Consider the following 21,624-nt stretch of genomic DNA (forward strand, 5'->3'; position numbering starts at 1 on the left):
CTGAATATCAGGTCACCCCCGGCTCTCACAGCATCTTCCCTATCTGAATAGCTTCAACTCCCCACTAGTCCTTCACTTGCACTTTACTCATCCACAAATCTTTCATCCTCGCTCAAATTAATGGGGAAATTGTCGCTTTCTCGGTCCGAATCTCTCTCACTTCATGCGGCCATCATTGTAAACAATAGGGAACTTTGCGTATATGTTCAACTGACTACGTCACGCTACTTCCGGTAGGTGCAAGCCTTTTTTTTATCAGATACCAAAAGTTGCAATCTTTATCGTCGTTGTTCTATACTAAATCCTTTCAGCAAAAATATGGCAATATCGCGAAATGATCAAGTATGACACATAGAATAGATCTGCTATCCCCGTTTAAATAAAAAAAATTCATTTCAGTAGGCCTTTAAGGCGGCGAGCACCAAGGTGCCGATGACGGACAGCCTCCGCGAGACGTAGCGCAGCGCCAGCCAGCTGGAGACGTACGCCGGCAGCTCCACGGCGCCGGAGATGAAGCAGCTGAGGTAGGTGTTGTCGTGGAGCTGCGTGGTGTTGAAGGAGATGCCGTAGTATCCTGCCGACATGGTGAAGCTGGGGACACAGGAAATATACCTTACGCCACCTGCATGGCAACATCTGGCCACTAGAGGCCGTTTTCCCACAACACAATCAGCTGTTACTTATAGGCCTACTGAAACCCACTACTACCGACCACGCAGTCTGATAGTTTATATATCAATGATGAAATCTTAACATTGCAACACATGCCAAAACGGCCGGGTTAACTTATAAAGTGCAATTTTAAATTTCCCGCCACACTTCCGGTTGAAAACGTCTATGTATGATGACGTATGCGCATGACGACAATGGTTGATACGGAAGTATTCGGACCCATTGAATCCAATACAAAACGCTCTGTTTTCATCCCAAAATTCCACAGTATTCTGGACATTTAGTGGTCAATTGTACGGAATATGTATTGAATTGTGCAATCTACTAATAAAAGTTTCAATCAATCAATCAATAATTTACCTTTGAATAATAACCATAATACTATATATAGTGACTGTTGGCGTTAACACATTTTTTTGTGTATTTTTATGCATTGAAATCAGAAAAGACGCGAGTTTCCGGAAGTCCACACGTACCGCAAACGCGGATTTCTTTATTTTTTTTACAGCCCGGTTTGTTTGTTTTTGGGGTTTTTTTTCATCGATTATCGCTTTCTGCTGGGTCAAATTATTAATTATTATTAATTATTGGTCGACTTCAAAGTAATGCACTTTCCGGTAAATTTCTTACATTTTGATTTGCGGAAGGTTTTATCGATCACAAACACTGCATTGGGACTCCCGCGTGTTATTGTTTTCGTCATGGCGAGCAATAAACCCAAGAAGCGAAGCTTCAAGCAAATGGCTCACTCATGAAGATGGAAAGATGTTTTGCACGCCATGTAAACAGGCTAAGAAAAAGAAAACCTTTACCACCGGGTGCACTGATTTTCAAAGATCCAGCCTCACCAGGCACCAAGAAGCACCCTCCAATTTGGGTCCCTACAGTTCCGCTCTTTGGTCGGAATGACGAGGCCGCCGATTTGTTACAACTCTTTATTTATGTTTTCCACAAAGCCAAGCGGACATCCACCATGCTATTAACACTCCTGAACATGCTAGTGCTCCTTCTCCTAACTTGCCCACTCACTTACACGTCACTCACCCCACATACTGCCATACTTAAAGGGGAACACACAGTTTATGGCCATCACCAAGCCAGAGATGAAATGCTAGAGGCATTGAGTGCCACTGTATTAAATGACATTGAAACTAACTTGCAAAATTCTACAAACCCTGTTTACATATGAGTTGGGAAATTGTGTTAGATGTAAATATAAACGGAATACATTGATTTGCAAATAATTTTCAACCCATATTCAGTTGAATATGCTACAAAGACAACATATTTGATGTTCAAACTGATAAACTTTTTTTTTTGTGTAAATAATCATTAACTTTAGAATTTGATGCCAGCAACATGTGACAAATAAGTTGGGAAAGGTGGCAATAAATACTGATAAAGTTGAGGAATGCTCATCAAACACTTATTTGGAACATCCCACAGGTGAACAGGCAAATTGGGAACAGGTGGGTGCCATGATTGGTTATAAAAGTAGATTCCATGAAATGCTCAGTCATTCACAAACAAGGATGGGGCGAGGGTCACCACTTTGTCAACAAATGCGTGAGCAAATTGTTGAACAGTTTAAGAAAAACATTTCTCAACCAGCACTTGCAAGGAATTTAGGGATTTCACCATCTACGGTCCGTAATATCATCAAAGGGTTCAGAGAATCTGGAGAAATCACTGCACGTAAGCAGCTAAGCCCGTGACCTTCAATCCCTCAGGCTGTACAGCATCAACAAGCGACATCAGTGTGTAAAGGATATCACCACATGGGCTCAGGAACACTTCAGAAACCCACTGTCAGTAACTACAGTTGGTCGCTACATCTGTAAGTGCAAGTTAAAACTCTCTTATGCAAGGCGAAAACCGTTTATCAACAACACCCAGAAACGCTGTCGGCTTCGCTGGGCCTGAGCCCATCTAAGATGGACTGATACAAAGTGGAAAAGTGTTCTGTGGTCTGACGAGTCCACATTTCAAATTGTTTTTGGAAACTGCGGACGTCGTGTCCTCCGGATCAAAGAGGAAAAGAACCATCCGGATTGTTATAGGCGCAAAGTTGAAAAGCCAGCATTTGTGATGGTATGGGGGTGTATTAGTGCCCAAGACATGGATAACTTACACATCTGTGAAGGCCCCATTAATGCTGAAAGGTACATAAAGGTTTTGGAGCAACATATGTTGCCATCCAAGCAACGTTACCATGGACGCCCCTGCTTATTTCAGCAAGACAATGCCAAGCCACGTGTTACATCAACGTGGCTTCATGGTAAAAGAGTGCGGGTACTAGACTGGCCTGCCTGTAGTCCAGACCTGTCTCCCATTGAAAATGTGTGGCGCATTATGAAGCCTAAAATACCACAACGGAGACCCCCGGACTGTTGAACAACTTAAACTGTACATCAAGCAAGAATGGGAAAGAATTCCACCTGAGAAGCTTCAAAAATGTGTCTCCTCAGTTCCCAAACGTTTACTGAGTGTTGTTAAAAGGAAAGGCCATGTAACACAGTGGTGAACATGCCCTTTCCCAACTACTTTGGCACGTGTTGCAGCCATGAAATTCTAAGTTAATTATTATTTGCAAAAAAAAATAAAGTTTATGAGTTTGAACATCAAATATCTTGTCTTTGTAGTGCATTCAATTGAATATGGATTGAAAAGGATTTGCAAATCATTGTATTCCGTTTATATTTACATCTAACACAATTTCCCAACTCATATGGAAATTATTTGTCATGAAAGTGTAGATGTGGCGGTTTTTAAACGACTGATGATAGGTAGGAATAATCAATTGAATTTGTCATATTCATGTATGCCTGGCACACACCATTATCATCATTTCATGACCCAAGCAAAAACTTTTTGCACTTTTATACTGAAGTAAATACACCTACAACTTATTATATGAACATATAGAAATAAATACCAGCAGCGGTAAAGTTTAGATCTATGAAGGAAAGAAGAAAGTGAATGAATGTTTATAGCTGAATACATTTACTTTTGCATAAAAATTATTTTCTTTTGAATAATTTTTTTAATGAATTAAGTAACGTTTATGACAACCTTTTTCCAAAAACACAATATAGAATGTGAGATACAACAGAATAATGCATACCGTATTTTTCGGACTATAAGTCGCTCCGGAGTATAAGTCGCACCGGCCGAAAATGCATAATAAAGAAGGAAAAAAACATATATAAGTCGCACTGGAGTATAAGTCGCATTTTTTGGGGGAAATGTATTCGATAAAAGCCAACACCAAGAATAGACATTTGAAAGGCAATTTAAAATAAATAAAGAATAGTGAACAACAGGCTGAATAAGTGTACGTTATATGACGCATAAATAACCAACTGAGAACGTGCCTCGTATGTTAACGTAACATATTAATAACTAATTACACATTGTTACGGAGAATAAACAACAACAAAAAAGAAGTGATGAATATCGATAAATATCGAGCAAACACTGCTACTTCCCTTGATATCGATACGATGAATGTTTGTATCGATCCGCCCACCTTCCAATGTCCAAACAATAGAAGCTCCATCCCGCTCTTGCTCCACTTCTTTACTACCAAAAGGCAACAATACGTGGAAAAAGATGAAAGAAGAGAAAAGTGTCCGTCTAAACGCAAACACAACGGAGGGTATATCGGCTTTATTTGACGAACAGGTGCTCGGTAATTGAGTGATTAGTTCAACGTAAACACTGGCTCAATTACCGGAAGTCAACTTGCAGCAACAAACTTTTACTACCGTATTTTTCGGAGTATAAGTCGCACCGGCCGAAAATGCATAATAAAGAAGGAAAAAAATATATATAAGTCGCACTGGAGTATAAATCGCATTTTTGGGGGAAATTTATTTGATAAAAGCCAACACCAAGAATAGACATTTGAAAGGCAATTTTAAATAAACAAAGAATAGTGAACAACAGGCTGAATAAGTGTACGTTATATGACGCATAAATAACCAACTGACAACGTGCCTGGTATGTTAACGTAACATATTATGGTAAGAGTCATTCAAATAACTATAACATATAGAACATGCTATACGTTTACCAAACAATCTGTCACTCCTAATCGCTAAGTCCCATGAAATCTTATACGTCTAGTCTCTTACGTGAATGAGCTAAATAATATTTGATATTTTACGGTAATGTGTTAATAATTTCACGCATAAGTCACTCCTGAGTATAAGTCGCACCCCCGGTCAAACTATGAAAAAAACTGCGACTTATAGTCCGAAAAATAAGGTACATTTATCATTTGTTTTCAAAACGCGTACAAAAAAGTGGGACCCAAAAAATGTACTGTGGAAACCCCATTTTTATGACTTGATGGGGTCATTTTGAAAATTCCTAGCGCCAACACTGATAGTAATAGTAGGATGCCGTCATTTGACTTTAAAGTTGGTGTACTCACGTCACGTAGCAGAGAATGACCGTCATGAAAGCAATGTTGCTGTTCCTGACCAGGTCCAAGATGCTGTGTGGCTCTTTGGGGTCCGTCGTGGCCTTGGCCACCTGATAAACCGGAAGCGGGTGTGACTACTTGCTGGATTATACCAGGAATTGAGCTCTACTTACATAGCCTTCGAAGATGACACCAGGGGCCTGAACCTTGTTGATTTTGGCCGCCTTCCTTATGATGGCCTCCGCCTCTTCGACCCGGTCCTGGCAGAGAAGCCACCGAGGAGACTCCGGGATGAACCTGCACGGGAGGGTGAAACGGAAGCTGTGGCCGATCTCTGAAAGCGCGGAAGCTCATAATTGATTCACTCACCACCAGAAAGGGAAGAAGGCCAGACAGGGCACGGACAGCACCAGCAGGAGATTTTTCCAGTCCCTCACAAAGTAGGCACAAACCGGCAGCAGCATGTAGCCTACGGCGAATCCGGAGCAAGTTCCCAACGATGAATACAGCAGGCGAACGTTGCCTGTTAAGATCTCTGCTCCTGCACACACACATCCCGCGTGGAACATAAAAATTACGGTAAAAAAACATGGAGATAAAGGTGCACGGTACCTAGGACCAGAGCGGCCATATAGTTGGACATCTGTCCCAAACCGTTGATGACCAGGAGGATGGTGAACATCACCCAGGACACGGAAAAGACTTGAATGAAGGCGAAGATGGTCTGGAGAGCCAAAGTGACGAAGAGGATGGGTTTCCTTCCGCATCTGCAGCACAAAAGATTATTTACTGTGGAACAGGGGTGTCTAACTTGTTTTCATTGAGGGCCACATTGCAGTTATGGCTGCCATCAGTTACACGTATTTGCCTCTGCATTTGATTATTAAGATTTTTTTACATACACCAGGGGTGTCAAACTCATTTTAGATCGGATGCCACGTGGAGAAAAATCTACTCCCAAATGGGCCGAACTGGTGAAATCACGGCACGATAACTTAAAAATAAAGACAACTTCCGATTGTTTTCTTTGTTTAAAATTAGAGATGTCCGATAATATCGGCCGATAAATGCTTTAAAATGTAATATCGGAAATTATCGGTATCGTTTTTTTAATTATGGGAATCAGTATTTTTTATTTTTTTTAATTAAATCAACACAAACACAAGATACACTTACAATTAGTGCACCAACCCAAAAAACCTCCCTCCCCCATTTAAACTCATTCACACTCATTCACAGGTTTTCCTTCTGTTATTAATATTCTGGTTACTACATTATATATCAATAGATATCAATACAGTCTGCAAGGGATACAGTCCGTAAGCACACATGATTGTACGTGCTGCTGGTCCACTAATAGTACTAACCTTTAACAGTTCATTTTACTCATTTTCATTAATTACTAGTTTCTATGTAACTGTTTTCATATTGTTTTACTTTCTTTTTTATTCAAGAAAATGTTTTTTAATTTATTTATCTTATTTTATTTTATAAATTTTTTAAAAAAGGACCTTATCTTCACCATACCTGGTTGTCCAAATTAGGCATAATAATAAATTCCACGACTGTATATATCAGTATCGGTTGATATCGGTATCGGTTGATATCGGTATCGGTAAATAAAGAGTTGGACAATATCGGAATATCGGATATCAGCAAAAAGCCATTATCGGACATCCCTATTTAAAATAGAACAAGCACATTCTGAAAATGTACAAATCATAATGATGTTGAGTTTTTTTGACACTACATGTTGCGGTTAATAGTATTCTATATTTATTTGTCGTTATTTATATTTTCTGACTAAATTATGTGATGATGTTCATCAGTCAACTCATTGGTGATAATTTTCCATCTATCAAGATAAAAAAAATTATATCCAAATCAAATTACAGGATGTTATTTATTTAGTTTACTCATTTTCCTCGACTGATGTACTAACATCATGTGGTTTATTTTGTACATATGTAGCATCATCTACAAAGAGACAAATAATTGCTATTGCGACATCCAGTTGACACATTTAGAACAGCAGTTTGTTTAATTTAAATGGTTCATTTTTATACGTAGCACACTCATCCCGCGGGCCAGATCCGGCCCTCGGGCCGTACGTTTGACACCCCTGACATACACTGTAAAAGAACTGGCAACTCAGACGCCACAATTTTACTGTAAAACATACAGTGTTTTTTTTTTTTACAACATGTTACGGTAAATTGAAAAACAGTACTGCTTAGTCGCCAGAATTTTACTGTAAAATTAACAGTTTTTTTTACAGCATATTACTGTAAATAGAAAAGAACTCGACCACTGTTTTTTACAGTAAAATACTGGCAACTGAGCTGCTAGTTTTTTTTACCGTAAAAATAATGTGGTACTCTTTTTCCATATACAGTAATACACCGTAAAAAAAAATTTTTGGGATAGATTTTACGGTAAAAGACGGTAGCTCAGTCGACAGTATTTTACCCAAAAAAAACAGTAATATGCTGTAAAAATCACCGTAAATTTTACCGTAAACTCTATTCTATTTTGTGTGTACAATTTGATGGATGGATGTCAGGCCGTGCCTTATTTGGAGTTTGTTAGTGTTTTTTCCATGTTTAATGTTGAGTTCCTGTCCTGCACACTTATTTTGTAGTTCCACTTCCTTTTCGAGTGTCCTGCAGCAGCTTTATTTTGTCTCCCAGCGCACCTGTTTTGAGTTTAGTCGTGCTATTTAAGTCCAGCTGGTCTTTGTTGGGAGATTGTTATCTGTATGTGTAGCCGAGCTAAATTTTATTTTATTTAATTTTGGTCATTTATTCACATCATTTTTTGTTGTGAACTTCCCCAAAAGTGTTTGTCATTGTAAATAGGTTCCACTCTATTATTTTCCGTTACATACCTTTTTGTTCCCCTGGGGGGTGATTTGGCGTCGCACCTTTGTGACCAGCTTCAGTGAGCACTGGCGCTCGAGCTGGTAAGTCACGTTTATGTCTCTCTCCCTTTGTTTTTTTTTATAAACTTTTTGGTTGTCGCTTTTAAAAGTGTTTTGTGGGAATGTGCACTGTCTTGTGACTTGTTGGTGTGCATGTGGGTTGCATTCCCAAATGATGGTTGTTGAATTGTTGAAAAAAACGGACTTTTGTATGCTAAATGAAGTGTGGATTAGCTTGATTAGCTTATTGCTAGCGGCAGTTGTTGCGGGGTTTCCCGTCTCGTGAGTTTGTGCACGGGTCAGGGGCTCTGCTGTGTGTCTGTGTGGACATCTTGTGTGCCACTGTAGCATTAATATGAGTGTGTATTTAGTGGAGAGAGATCCTGTTTGCCGTGGACTGTGTGTGACGCCCTGTTTTTGTTTCTATTCAAAAAAAGGTATGTCTGTTATGAGGTTTTTTTTGGCATAGTTGTATAAAAAATATAAAAAGAGTTGATGTGGGTGGGAAAAATGAGGTGTATTGCTGAACATATTAAGGATCGTTTTTTTTAATATATATTATTTGCTGAAGTATATATTTTATATCATGTTTTATTTAATTAATTTATTTGAGACTATTTTATGCTTTATTTACCTTTTTATTTATTATTATTATTTCCACATTTAAACATACATAATTGAATTGAGTGAGCACTGACGCTCGGAGCTGTGGAGAGAGATCCTGTTTGCTGTGGACTGTGTGTGACGCCCTGTTTTTGTTTCTATTCAAAAAAAGGTGAATAAATCCTCCACGATTCAACTCCTGTGTGTGCGCCTCACTACGAAATACACAACGCAGAACAGTGACTGTTACATATGGATGCTGTTGAATGCTGTTCCCTTTTTTGAGGCTTCCAAGTAAGTTTTTCTGCAGAGTCCTAGGTTTTTGTGCATTCTCTTATTGTTTGACATGAACCTTAGTGTTTTTGTCTTTGTTTGTATTAAATATCTCGTACCTGCACACTGTCTCCTGCTACCTTCTGCATCTTGAATCACAATCTTTGGTATCATGCGACCCAAGCCTCAGATAATTTGCTTTGAAATCATAAGTCATGTAGATAATTAAGTATTTATTTTTATTTTGACCAAGAAAATTGTCGGTATGTATTATATTTCTTGCAATATTGGATAGTATCAATGTTTGAAAGGTATGCAATTTCATGCAGTATGTTTTTGTTTTTTTTACTGTCAAAGTGGGAAGAACGAATACATTTCGAAAGAAAAAATAAGGTACTTTTATTAATGTACCGTATATTCCAGTTGTTTGAGTCATATAAAATGATGTGGCGTGCCAGATCTGGCCCCCAGGCCTAGAGTTTGACACCTGCTATAGAAATATTTTGCATGTACAGTAAACTTTATACTGTATATGCAAAAATATTTTTATTTACTTAACTAAATAGAACAAAGGTGTCCAAAATGTCCATTTGCAACAGTTTTTTTTTTTTTTTACAAAAAAATTATTTATAAAAAAACTAATAAAAGAGCAAACAGGTGGCATGTAGTGATAAAAAGTTAAAACGTTGTCTCTAATACCACAAAGCTGCCATTGCTCAAAAATAATAATGAATCAAAATCCATGTTATTAATTATTGCCCTATTCAAGGTTGGCATATTTTGTGATTTTGCCATATATAAAGGGCAGACAAAATAAATAAAACTTTATATTGACAGATAGGAAGTTGATCTAGTGCTTTAAGTGTGGGGGGAAAAGCTTATATATGACTATTTAATATTTCTATGACTGAGATCCTTCCAGGTCCTCAAGACGAAATTTTGAGGGAACCCTAAAGTTTAAAAATATTCCTATATATTGGTTTTGAAAATGAAAAATATTGATATAGCCCCCACAAGCTTTGATTTTTCAGTGCGCAGAATGACTGCCGATGGAATACAAATACCGTATTTCCTTGAATTGGCGCAGGGAATATAGTATTCGCACGTCTAGAATTACTGCCGGGTCAAACTCGTTTTTCAAAATAATTAACGCATGCTTGGCCTTATCGCCGGTTCATTATTGACGCCGGATGAAATTCGTTTCACAAAATATTAATTTTATTATCGCATGTCTATAATTTTCGCCGGGTCAAACTCGTTTCGCAAAATATTTAGCATATGGCTAGAACTTCCACCGGGTCAAATTCGTTACGTCACGAGTGACGCTTAACTGTCCTCATTTTCAAAACGGAGGAAGCTGCTTTCAGTAGTTTGCAACCGCACAAAGGAAAAAAGATAAAGAGCTATTCAGTAGGATTTAAGGTCCAAGCTATTGAATACCGGTACGGTATGCTAAAAAGAACAGTAAGCAGCTATGTTTTATTAATATACCGTAGCTGCGTGTGTTAAATACTGTATGAGTCATCAAATGACTCCCGCCTCCTGGTGGTAGAGGGCGCTGCCGCGCTAGTGATCCTTCTTGCGACTTCCGGTACTGCAGAAGAAGTGAACACACGCAGCAAGAGATTTTTTTTTTTTTTCCTCTGCGTTTAACAAGGAGGATTACATACCGGTATCTAAAATAAAACAGTTTTCTAAACTGGACTTTCAATCGAAGCAGGAGGTAATAATTAAAGGAATATCTCCATCGAGACAGAGAGACTTTTAAAACGGAAGAAAGAAAATAATGAAGACTTTAATAAACAAGTTATCGATGCTTTTGGTCAGAAGGAGCTGCAAATGTACTCCATTTATAAGTACAAGTAAGACCATAATAACGTTTTTTTATTAAATGTGCTTTTCATGATGGTATGCTTACGTCACACTCAAAGCGCACGCCTAAATTTACCGGATTCCTTTTGGTAAACGCCGAAGTGAGAAGAGGTTTTAAAATAATTACCGCATGCACGGCCATCCCGCCGGTTTCCGGTAAACGCAGGAGTGACAGGAGGTTTTAAATTAACGCCCCTGCGGCTATTCAAGGAAATACGGTATCAGAAAATCTTTTCACTTTGGTATTTTATTTAAATGTAAAAAAATGTATATGTTAATGTGATCATATACATGCATACATAGATACAGTAGATTTATATTTGTATTATGCTGTGAAACACACACTTCATTGTAATTACTTATTTATCTTAATTACCTAATTAGTCCTAACGGTGCAATCATGTAATCCTGAAATTAGTCAGTAAATCAACCTGCGTAACAGAGGTATAGAGCCCTGGGGTACGCTGTATTCTTGGAGAATATATGGTGTATTTGGATACTACGTAGTGTAAATCATGTACAGTAGTTGGTAAAACAGTGAAATGTTTGCAGCACTTGTCTGAGAGCTGTCCGGCGAAGAAGGATCCGATCAGGACTCCCACAAAAAAGATGGTGGTGGTGAACGGCTTCTTCCACTTTTGGTCGCACACCAGGTCGAACTGAAAGATGGACATAATCCAAGGTGAGGTGCGTAGTTTGAAAACGATAATACATATAAAAGGGAACCTATGGTGAATTGAGTCTTTTCTGACTTGGACTTAGCGCTTATTTGGACATTAGGCAAGTGTAAGGGAGGCCATCCCATGTGGCTGAACCATGTGTACTGTATTTTCTGGACCATAGGGTGCACCAGATTATACAAAAGGCGCATTAAAGGGGTCTTTTTTTTTTTCTTTCTTCTAAATTTAAAATATTTCCTTGTGGTCTACGTAACATGTAATGGTGGTTCCTTGGTCAAAATGTTGCATAGATTATGTTTTACTGGCACGGACTACAGTGGCGGACTGGCGCAAATTTTCAGGAGTTATGCAGATCTCAAATGCACATCAGCAGGTACCAGAAGGTAAGAATAGTTGGTTTTGCATAATATTGTGAAACAAAACACCCGATGTCTGCTAATGGGTGCCATTTAGCGGTTCTTATACACACACCATAGTAATCTCTGACTACATTAGCCGAAATGGGCCCACAATCCATCAAGCTGTGCGGCTACAAAGTCATACTAAAACATTTTGACAGAATTTTGAGTGCCGTGTGTAACGTTCTTTATTTTCAATGGAACATTTAACGTTTTGGTGTTTACTGGCGTCATATTGCAGTCTACACATATCTCTTATGTGTGACTGCCATCTACTGCAGTGTTTCCCACACATTAATTTATTTGTGGCGGCCCGCCACGAAAGAATTAAGCCCGCCACAAATAGATTTTTATTTTTATTTTTTATTTTTATTTATTTATTTTTTTTGTCCTGTCCAGCTTCTCAGGCAAATCATATAGTTCATGTAGATGCCCATATCGGCTGTTCAGATTTACTTAACAAAAGAGAAGTGTAGGATCAAGATTTTTGGAGCTCTTTGTTCAGTGGATCAGATGTTTGATGAAGCTCTGTCTATCTACCACCACTACTTTTTTCTGTTTGTTACTGACTGTGGCAGGACACCTCTGCCTCTGTTTCACTTTATGTTGCTGGTAAATAATATGGTTGTAGTAGTAGGCTAAAGTTAAATTATTTAGTATGCACTAATTAATGGGGCAGAGCTTTAAGAGACATTTTAACTTTTATATTTTTATAAGATATTTTTTGTAAGAACCACAATTAATAAATATATTTCAGTGAATAACTTATTGTTCAAATCTGTATATAAATACGTACATAGTGTTGTAATTGTTTTGTAAAATGGATGGATGGATGGATGGATGGACGTTTAAAACAAAACTTATTATTAATTAGTAAGTATACATTTTTTGAGCCTTTTTAGAGAAAATCATATCATTGTAGTAAATTATGCAAATTACTCTGTCATGGTGACCACGCCCATAGCCACGCCACCACCGCCACAGGTATCTTGGCAGTTTATGGGAAACACTGTACTGGTCACACTTATCATTACACCATGTACCAAATAAAATTGATATGAGGTCGTAAGCACAACCAGAATTATTCCATACGTTAGGCGCACCGGGTTATAAGGCGCACTGTCGATTTTTGAGAAAATGAAACTATTTTAAGTGCGCCTTATAGTCCGAAAAATATAGTATCTTACTAAGAAAACACAATTACTAAATTGGTGCCGTGACCCGGATTAGTAAGAGGTTTGGGGGGTGAGTGTAACGGAGGCCAGCCAGTGTGGCTCGGCCATGTGTACGTTGGTAAACCTCACTCCCTGACAACCCGATAGCAGTGCTGGCTATGGGGATTTTAGCTCGGTAGTCACCACACTTGCCTCTCATGCCAACGACCTGGGTTCGTGCCCGGGGTGGAACACATAGGAAAAGCACAATTACTAAAGTGGTGCCGTTACCCGGATTAGTGAGAGGTTTAGGGTGGTGAGTATAACGAAGGCTTGGCCATGTGTACGTTTGTAAACCTCACTCTCTGACAACCTCACTGGCAGTGCTGGCTATCGGGCTTTTAGTTTGGTAGTCAGCACACTCGCCTCTCATGCCAGCAACCTTGGTGCGTGCCCCAAGTGGAACAAGTAGGAAAAACACAACGCAGCCGAAAGAGTGAGTACACAACCACTACAGTGGTGCCGTGACCTGGATTAGAGAGGGTTTTAGGGGGATGAGTGTAGCGAAGCCAAGCAGTGCGGCTCGGCCATGTGTACGTTGGTAAACCTCACTCCTTGGTTACCTCAAAAGCAGTGCTGGCTATCGGGTTGGCAGCCCGATCTTTTAGCTCGGTAGTCAGCGTGCTTGTCGCTCATGCCGGCGACCTGGGTTTGTGCCACAGGCGGTACAGTAGGAAAAACAGTCAAAAGAGAGTGCATAGCCGCTACACAAGCTCTTATCCAGAGGGGGAGAAGCTCCATTCCAAGCAATGAGAAAACGCACAAAAGATCGGATAAAGTATTATTTTCATCTAAACGTGGCATGTGCATAACAACACCGACGTGCGACATACGGTGACATAAATGCTGCTAAATGCAGCTATTTTTATGACGAGTCTGAATCAATTGGAGAGTGTGGAGGTGTACCTAATATTGTGACTGGGTGAATCTATATCATCTTTATGAAATTTATTTTCGACTGTGTCTGGGGAAGAAATATTGGTGGCAACTTCAAGATATGTTTGAATAGTGTACATTTTGAAAGGATAAATGATTAACCTTTTTGCGAGGACAGGGCGTGATTTCATTTGCAATCTGGGAGCGCCTCCATAATCAAACAGCTGGCAGACTGACTCAAAAAAACGGTTGTAGAAGTGACTGTGTAGCAAAACGTACAGCAAAGCATTTCCAATACATATTATCTAGAACAGTGCTTTTTAACCGTAGGACCCATTGTTGGGCCGTGAGCGCACCCTAGAGACCCGCCAAAACATTTGTTTCTCAGCCGTGGTCCATATGGGCCGCAGCGGTACTTGGTTGTAATACACTTTCCCACCACTTGAGGCAGTAATGTCAATATCAAACAAACAGAAGTCTGGAGCTAAAGTCATAGAGAAGTTTCTTAAGTGCAAAAATCATGACTAAAAAGCGGTGACGCACTTAAATTTAAACTGTTAGCGTTTTTTTATAATTAATTTAGTTAGAATGTATTTATTTTAGCACGGCATAACTATGTAAACTTATTTTCATCAGTACCTTCTTTTGCAGTACATTTGATTAGTATGTATTTTGTAATCAGCCTGACCTAAGCCTTGATTATGATTAACACATGCTAACATATTGTTAATAAGATTTATCCCGTTAAACCAAGAGTCGGCAACTCAAAATGTTGAAAGAGCCATATTGGACCAAAAATACAAAAGAAAATCTGTCTGGAGCCACAAAAAATTAAGTGTTATAATGAAGACGACACATGATGTAAGTGTCTATATTAGCTATATCAGCCTACTATCAAGGCTGACGCAACTCTTCGTTGACAGAAATTTTGTATTTTAATTTTTATTCTACACATTTTTGCAACATTGGAAATCATTTTTAAAACCGAGGCTTCTCACAGGATGAGAACTTCTGGAAATGACTGACTCAGAATGGCCAAAGGTATAGATGTGTGTCCGAGATAAAGGAAACTGCAGGCCGTCTACTTCTAATAGATTTATTACAATCTTTGCGAGCTGGGTAACGTTTGCTGTGATCTGGAACAACATGGCACATAAACTATCAGAAATACAGCCAATATTACATACAGATAACGTGTCATGAGACATGCAAATATAAATTAAATACACAGAGGACAAAAGTAAAATTAAATGAACTCAAATATACCTACATACGTGGCATAATGATGCAATATGTACATACAGCAAGCCTAAATAGCATGTTAGCATCTATTAGCTTGCTGTCATGCACTGACCAAATATGTCTGATTAGCACGCCACACAAGTCAATAACATCAACAAAGCTCACCTCTGCGCATTCACGCACAGAATAAAAAGTTTGGTGGGCAAAATGAGACAAAGGAGTGGCATAAAACACGTCTTTCCGTGACAGCATCGGCGAAAGTTGTACATGTAAACAAACTACGATGAGTTCAAGGATCGCTGCAATTAGTCCTTACCAATCAGCCTTGGACCCAGGACCAGCTTTACTTGTTTTGTAAAAGTTGGAGGAGACACCCCTCACCTCAGTGACGATGGTGGACTGGTAGATGTCCTTGCTATAGATCCAGCCGTCCTTACACGTCTCCTCCTCCAGGGTGGTGAGGTTTACGTCCTGATCCGGACTGTATCCCAGATCCGAAAGGTTCCGGACCACATCCATGCGGTACCGGCTGCAACTGCTGCGCTGCGTCTTGCCGTCAACCACCTGCATGCCACACGGAGACTATGTTAGCATGCTGGTTTAACTTCTGTATATAGTTGACTAGAAATGCTGAAACATCAATCAATCAATCAATCAATGTTTATTTATATAGCCCTAAATCACAAGTGTCTCAAAGGGCTGCACAAGCCACAATGACATCCGCGGTACAGAGCCCACATAAGGGCAAAGAAAACTCATCCCAGTGGGACGTCGATATGAATGACTATGAGAAACCTTGGAGAGGACCACATATGTGGGTAACCCCCCCCACCACACCCCCTCTAGGGGAGACCGAAAGCAATGGATGTCGAGTGTGTGACATCATAATGTGAAAGTACAATCCATAGTGGATCTAACATACTGTATTAGTGAGAGTCCAGTCCATACGGGATCTAACATAATAGTGAGAGTCTAGTCCATAGTGGGGCCAGCAGGAAACCATCCCGAGCGGAGACGGGTCAGCAGCGCAGAGATGTCCCCAACCAATGCACAGGCGAGCGGTCCACCCCGGGTCCCGACTCTGGACAGCCAGCACTTCATCCATGGCCACCGGACCTGTGTCGTGTCCCCCCCCCCCCCCTCCACCTCCACAAGACAGAGTGGGGCAGAGGTGAAAAGAAAAGAAACGGCAGATCAACTGGTCTAAAAAGGGGTCTATTTAAAGGCTAGAGTATACAAATGAGTTTTAAGATGGGACTTAAATGCTTCTACTGAGGTAGCATCTCTAACTGTTACCGGGAGGGCATTCCATAGTACTGGAGCCCGAATAGAAAACGCTCTATAGCCCGCAGATTTTTTTTGGGCTCTGGGAATCACTAATAAGCCGGAGTTCTTTGAACGCAGATTTCTTGCCGGGACATATTGTACAATACAATCGGCAAGATAGGCTGGAGCTAGACCGTGTAGTATTTTATACGTAAGTAGTAAAACCTTAAAGTCACATCTTAAGTGCACAGGAAGCCAGTGCAGGTGAGCCAGTATAGGCGTAATATGATCTAACTCTCTTGTTCTTGTAAAAAGTCTAGCAGCCGCATTTTGTACCAACTATAATCTTTTAATGCTAGACATTGGGAGACCCGAAAATAATACGTTACAGTAATCGAGACGAGACGTAACGAACGCATGAATAATGATCTCAGCGTCGCTAGTGGACAAAATGGAACAAATTTAAGCGATATTGCAGAGATGAAAGAAGGCCGTTTTAGTAGCACTCTTAATGTGTGACTCAAACGAGAGAGTTGGGTCGAAGATAATACCCAGATTCTTTACCGAGTCGCCTTGTGTAATTAGACTTAGACTTAGACTTCCTTTTTATTGTCATTCAAATTTGAACCTTACAGTACAGATAAGAACGAAATTTAAAGGCCTACTGAAATGAATTTTTTTAATTTAAACGGGGATAGCAGATCTATTCTATGTGTCATACTTGATCATTTCGCGATATTGCCATATTTTTGCTGAAAGGATTTAGTATAGAACGACGATAAAGATTGCAACTTTTGCTATCCGATAAAAAAAAGGCTTGCCCCTACCGGAAGTAGCGTGACGTAGTCAGTTGAACATATACGCAAAGTTCCCTATTGTTTACAATGATGGCCGCATGAAGTGAGAGAGATTCGGACCGAGAAAGCGACAATTTCCCCATTAATTTGAGCGAGGATGAAAGATTTGTGGATGAGTAAAGTGCAAGTGAAGGACTAGTGGGGAGTTGAAGCTATTCAGATAGGGAAGATGCTGTGAGAGCCGGGGGTGACCTGATATTCAGCTGGGAATGACTACAACAGTAAATAAACACAAGACATATATATACTCTATTAGCCACAACACAACCAGGCTTATATTTAATATGCCACAAATTAATCCTGCATAAAAACACCTGCGTGTTTGTTACGCTAGCTCCTAGCTCCTCTGCTAGCTCCTAGCTCCATAGAACACGCCAATACAATTCAAACACCTGATCAACACACACAATCACTCAGCCCAAAAGACCGTTCACCTAACCCAAGGTTCATAAAGCTTATATATTTTTAAAAAGTTACGTACGTACGCAAAAAAAAGTTGCGCACATACGGTCAAGCGATCAAATGTTTAGAAGCCAAAGCTACATACTCACAGTAGCACGTCTGCGTCTTTGTCATCCAAATCAAAGTAATCCTGGTAAGAGTCTGTGTTGTCCCAGTTCTCTACAGGCGTCTGTGTATCGAAGTCAAAAGTCCTCCTGGTTAGAGTCTCTGTTATCCGAGTTCTTCCATCTTGACTGCATCTTTCGGGAATGTAAACAAAGAAGCGCCGGCTGTGTACTGTTGTTGCTGACTACGTTCGAAAAATACGTCCATTTCGCACCGACAACTTTCTTCTTTGCTTGCTCAGCTTCCTTCTCCATAATGCAATGAACATGATTGCAACAGATTCACGAACACAGATGTCCAGAATACTGTGGAATTATGAAATGAAAACAGAGCTTTTTCGTATTTGCTTCAATGTGGAAGGCATACCCGTGTTCGCCGGGCTACGTCACGCGCATACGTCATCCTCCGAGGCGTTTCGAACCGGAAGTTTAGCGGCAAATTTAAAATGTCACTTTATAAGTTAACCCGGCCGTATTGGCATGTGTTATAATGTTAAGATTTCATCATTGATATATAAACTATCAGACTGCGTGGTCGGTAGTAGTGGGTTTCAGTAGGCCTTTAATTTCATTAGCTCATGGTAGTGCAGGATAAAAAAGCAATCAGGTGCATATATAAATAAATAAATAGGTTACTGTACAGATAAATATATTGCACTTTTCACATGTGTCCACGTTTATGTATGTATGTTATATTGTCTTTTTCATTCCAGCGAGTTAATCCATTTTGGGGGGAGTTGAGGGGATTTTTATGATGCGTTCAAGAGTCTTACGGCCTGAGGGAAGAAGCTGTTACAGAACCTGGAGGTTCTGCTTCGGAGGCTGCGGAACCTTTTTCTAGAGTCCAGCAGTGAGGGGGTGGGATGAGTCTTTGCAGATTTTCTGAGTCCTGGTCAGGCAGCGGCTTTTTGCGATCTCCTGGATAGGAGGAAGAGGAGTCCTGATTATCTTTTCCGCTGTCCTCACCACTCTCTGGAGAGACTTTCAGTCTGAGGCACTGCAGGCTCCAGTCCAGACAGAGATGCTGTTGGTCAGTTAACTCTCTATAGTGCCTCTGTAGAATGTGGTGAGAATGGGGGGAGGGAGCTGTGCTCTTTTCATCCGACGCAAAAAGTGCATGCGCTGCTGAGCTCTTTTCATAAGAGCTCCGGTGTGCAGGGACCAGGTTAACATTGTCAGATTTCTGCACCCCCAGGAACTTGGTGCTGCTTACCATCTCCACTGCTGTGCCGTTGATGAAGAATGGAGCGTGGCTGGACGGGTGCTTCCTGATATCAACAATGATCTCCTTGGTCTTGTCGACATTCAGGACCAGGTTGTTGGTTCTGCACCAGTCAACCAGATGTTTCACCTCTTCCCTGTAGTCCATGTCGTTGTCACGGATGAGGCCCACTACTGTCGTGTTGTCCGCATACTTCACAATTTGGTCAGTAGTGGACCTGGTGCAGCAGTCATGGGTCATCAACGTGAACAGCAGCGGACTCAGGACGCAGCCCTGGGGGGAGCCGGTGCTCAGGGAGATGGCACTGGAGGTGTTGTTGCCCACTCTCACAGATTGGGGTCTGTCTGTGAGGAAGTCAAGCAGCCAGTTGCATAGGGTATTGAATCCAAGGGGGGCCAGTTTGCTCACCAAGTGCTGCGGGATGATGGTGTTGAATGCTGAGCTGAGGTATAGAAACAACATCCGCACATGTGTGTCCTTCCAGATGTTCTAAGCTCAAATGGAGTGCAGAGGAGATGGTGTCCTCTGTGGAGCGGTTAGGGCGATAAGCAAACTGGTATGGGTCGAATGTGAGAATATATTCCTTTACCAGCCTCTCAAAGCACTTCATTATGATGGGGGTGAGTGCAACGGGGTGATATTCATTGAGGGAGGAGATTGTGGGTTTTTTAGGCACTGGAATGATTGTGGCTGTCTTAAAACATGATGGTACCACAACCTGGGTCAGAGAGATGTTGAAGATGTCTGTGAGAACCCCAGCCAGCTGGTCTGCACATCCCTTAAGCACCTTGCCTGGAATGTCATCAGGTCCCGGTGCTTTCCGGGGGTTCACTCTCCTCAGGGTTTTCCGGACATCCGTTATGTCCAGGTGAGCGGCTGCTCATCAGGGCGAGGGATGGATTTTCTCGCCGGAGTGGTGTTAAGTGCCTCAAATCTCACAAAGTAGTTAAGGTAATTTAGGAAGCTGATACTGTTGGCACAGGGGGCAGCTTTATAGTCCGTGATGACCTGTATGCCCTGCCACATTTATCTAGTGTTTGTGGGGTTCTCGAAGTAGTCCTGGACTTTCTGACTGTGAACACGCTTTGCAATCTTAATGGCACGGTTCAGGTTAGCTCTGGCTGTTTTTAATGCTACCATGTCACCAGACTTAAAAGCCTTGTTCCGAGCCTTCGGCATTGCACGTACCTCACTGTTCATCCAGGGTTTCTCGTTGGCCCGTGTGGGGATGTTCTTGATCACACTGACATCCTCCATGCACTTCTGAATGTATGCGGACACAGACTCTGCATACTCCTCCACACGTGTGATGATTATCGGTGGCGGCTGCCTTGAACATGTCCCAGTCTGTGGTTTCGAAGCAGTCTTGTAATGCTTCCATTTCTCCCTCTGGCCAGGTCCTCACCTGCTTCACTGTAGCTTGCTTCCTGATCAGCAGGGGCTTGTATGCAGGAATTATAATCACAGATAGATGGTCTGAGGAGCCGAGGTGGGGGCATGGAGCAGCTTTATACGCATGTTTAATATTTCTATACACCATGTCCAATTTGCTTCCAATTGTTTGGTTGTCAACTGTTAAGGTGGCATAATAGATGTCGGTGTCTAGCAGGACCGATAATCATCATTTCCGTTTCCTTGGCATTGATTTGTAAAAAGTTAGCGGACATCCATAGTTTAATTTCATTAAGACACGCCTCCAGCTGACTACAATCCGGCGTGTTGGTCAGCTTTAGGGGCATGTAGAGTTGGCTGTCATCAGCATAACAGTGAACGCTAACACCGCATTTGCGTATGATGTCAGTTACTTAAAAGAACAGGGCCAAGCACCGAACCCTGGGGAACTCTGCACGTTACCTTAACATAGTCCGATGTCACGCACTGCATCCTGTCAGTAAGATAAGAGTTAAACCAAGACAAGGCTAAGTCTGACATACCAATACGTGTTTTGATATGCTTTAATAAAATATTATGATCAACGGTATCAAAAGCAGCGCTAAGATCAAGAAGCAGCAACATAGATGACGCATCAGAATCCATTGTTAGCAATAGATCATTAGTCATTTTTGCGAGGGCTGTCTCCGTAGAGTGATTTGCCCTGAAACCGGATTGAAAAGGTTCACAGAGATTGTTAGACACTGTTCATTTAGCTGCTGTGCAATAATTTTTTTGAGGATTTTCGAAATAAAGGGAAGGTACCTTGTTTACCATGAGGTCAGGATCGAGGTTAGGTCTTTTGAGCAGAGGATGAATAACCGCTTTTTTGAATGCTAGGGGAACAGAGCCAGAGGAAAGTGATAAGTTTATAATATTTAGCACTGAATGACCTAATAATACAAAAAGCTCCTTGATAAGTTTCCCAGGAAGTGGGTCAAGTAAACATGTTTTTTGTTTTATCCCACTTACACGCCGTAATAATTCCTCTGTTATTTCATCAAAAACAGAGACTATTTTGGAGGGCAGTATCCGTTGTATATACAGTCGTATCTGTGTTAATAGAACCCAGTTGTAGATGGGATGCGTTGTCTTTAATCTCC

The 21,624-nt window shown here is 40.8% G+C and overlaps 1 protein-coding gene and 1 long non-coding RNA gene across 6 annotated transcripts in view; one reads left to right on the forward strand and one right to left on the reverse strand.

Moving 5' to 3' along the window:
• LOC133664982 (solute carrier family 22 member 4-like) overlaps window positions 1-21,624 on the reverse strand; it is a 33,161-nt gene that overhangs the window by 9,304 nt on the left and 2,233 nt on the right. Inside the window, exons 2-8 of the mRNA XM_062070099.1 lie at window positions 15,561-15,743; window positions 11,325-11,428; window positions 5,714-5,868; window positions 5,471-5,642; window positions 5,275-5,398; window positions 5,111-5,211; window positions 398-591 (exon numbers count right to left, since the gene is read on the reverse strand). Coding sequence (XP_061926083.1) covers window positions 398-591; window positions 5,111-5,211; window positions 5,275-5,398; window positions 5,471-5,642; window positions 5,714-5,868; window positions 11,325-11,428; window positions 15,561-15,743 — 1,033 coding nt within the window. The remainder of the gene's footprint in view (window positions 1-397; window positions 592-5,110; window positions 5,212-5,274; window positions 5,399-5,470; window positions 5,643-5,713; window positions 5,869-11,324; window positions 11,429-15,560; window positions 15,744-21,624) is intronic.
• The window catches only part of LOC133664987 (uncharacterized), an 86,186-nt gene continuing 72,282 nt past the window's right edge, over window positions 7,721-21,624 (forward strand). For all 5 annotated transcript variants that reach the window (XR_009828663.1, XR_009828662.1, XR_009828664.1 and 2 more), the window contains exons 1-3: window positions 7,721-8,063; window positions 8,797-8,918; window positions 11,322-11,451. This is a non-coding gene — a long non-coding RNA (uncharacterized LOC133664987). The remainder of the gene's footprint in view (window positions 8,064-8,796; window positions 8,919-11,321; window positions 11,452-21,624) is intronic.

Source organism: Entelurus aequoreus, linkage group LG14 (genome assembly GCF_033978785.1).
Source record: "Entelurus aequoreus isolate RoL-2023_Sb linkage group LG14, RoL_Eaeq_v1.1, whole genome shotgun sequence".
In the NCBI taxonomy this organism is placed as follows: Eukaryota; Metazoa; Chordata; class Actinopteri; order Syngnathiformes; family Syngnathidae; genus Entelurus; species Entelurus aequoreus.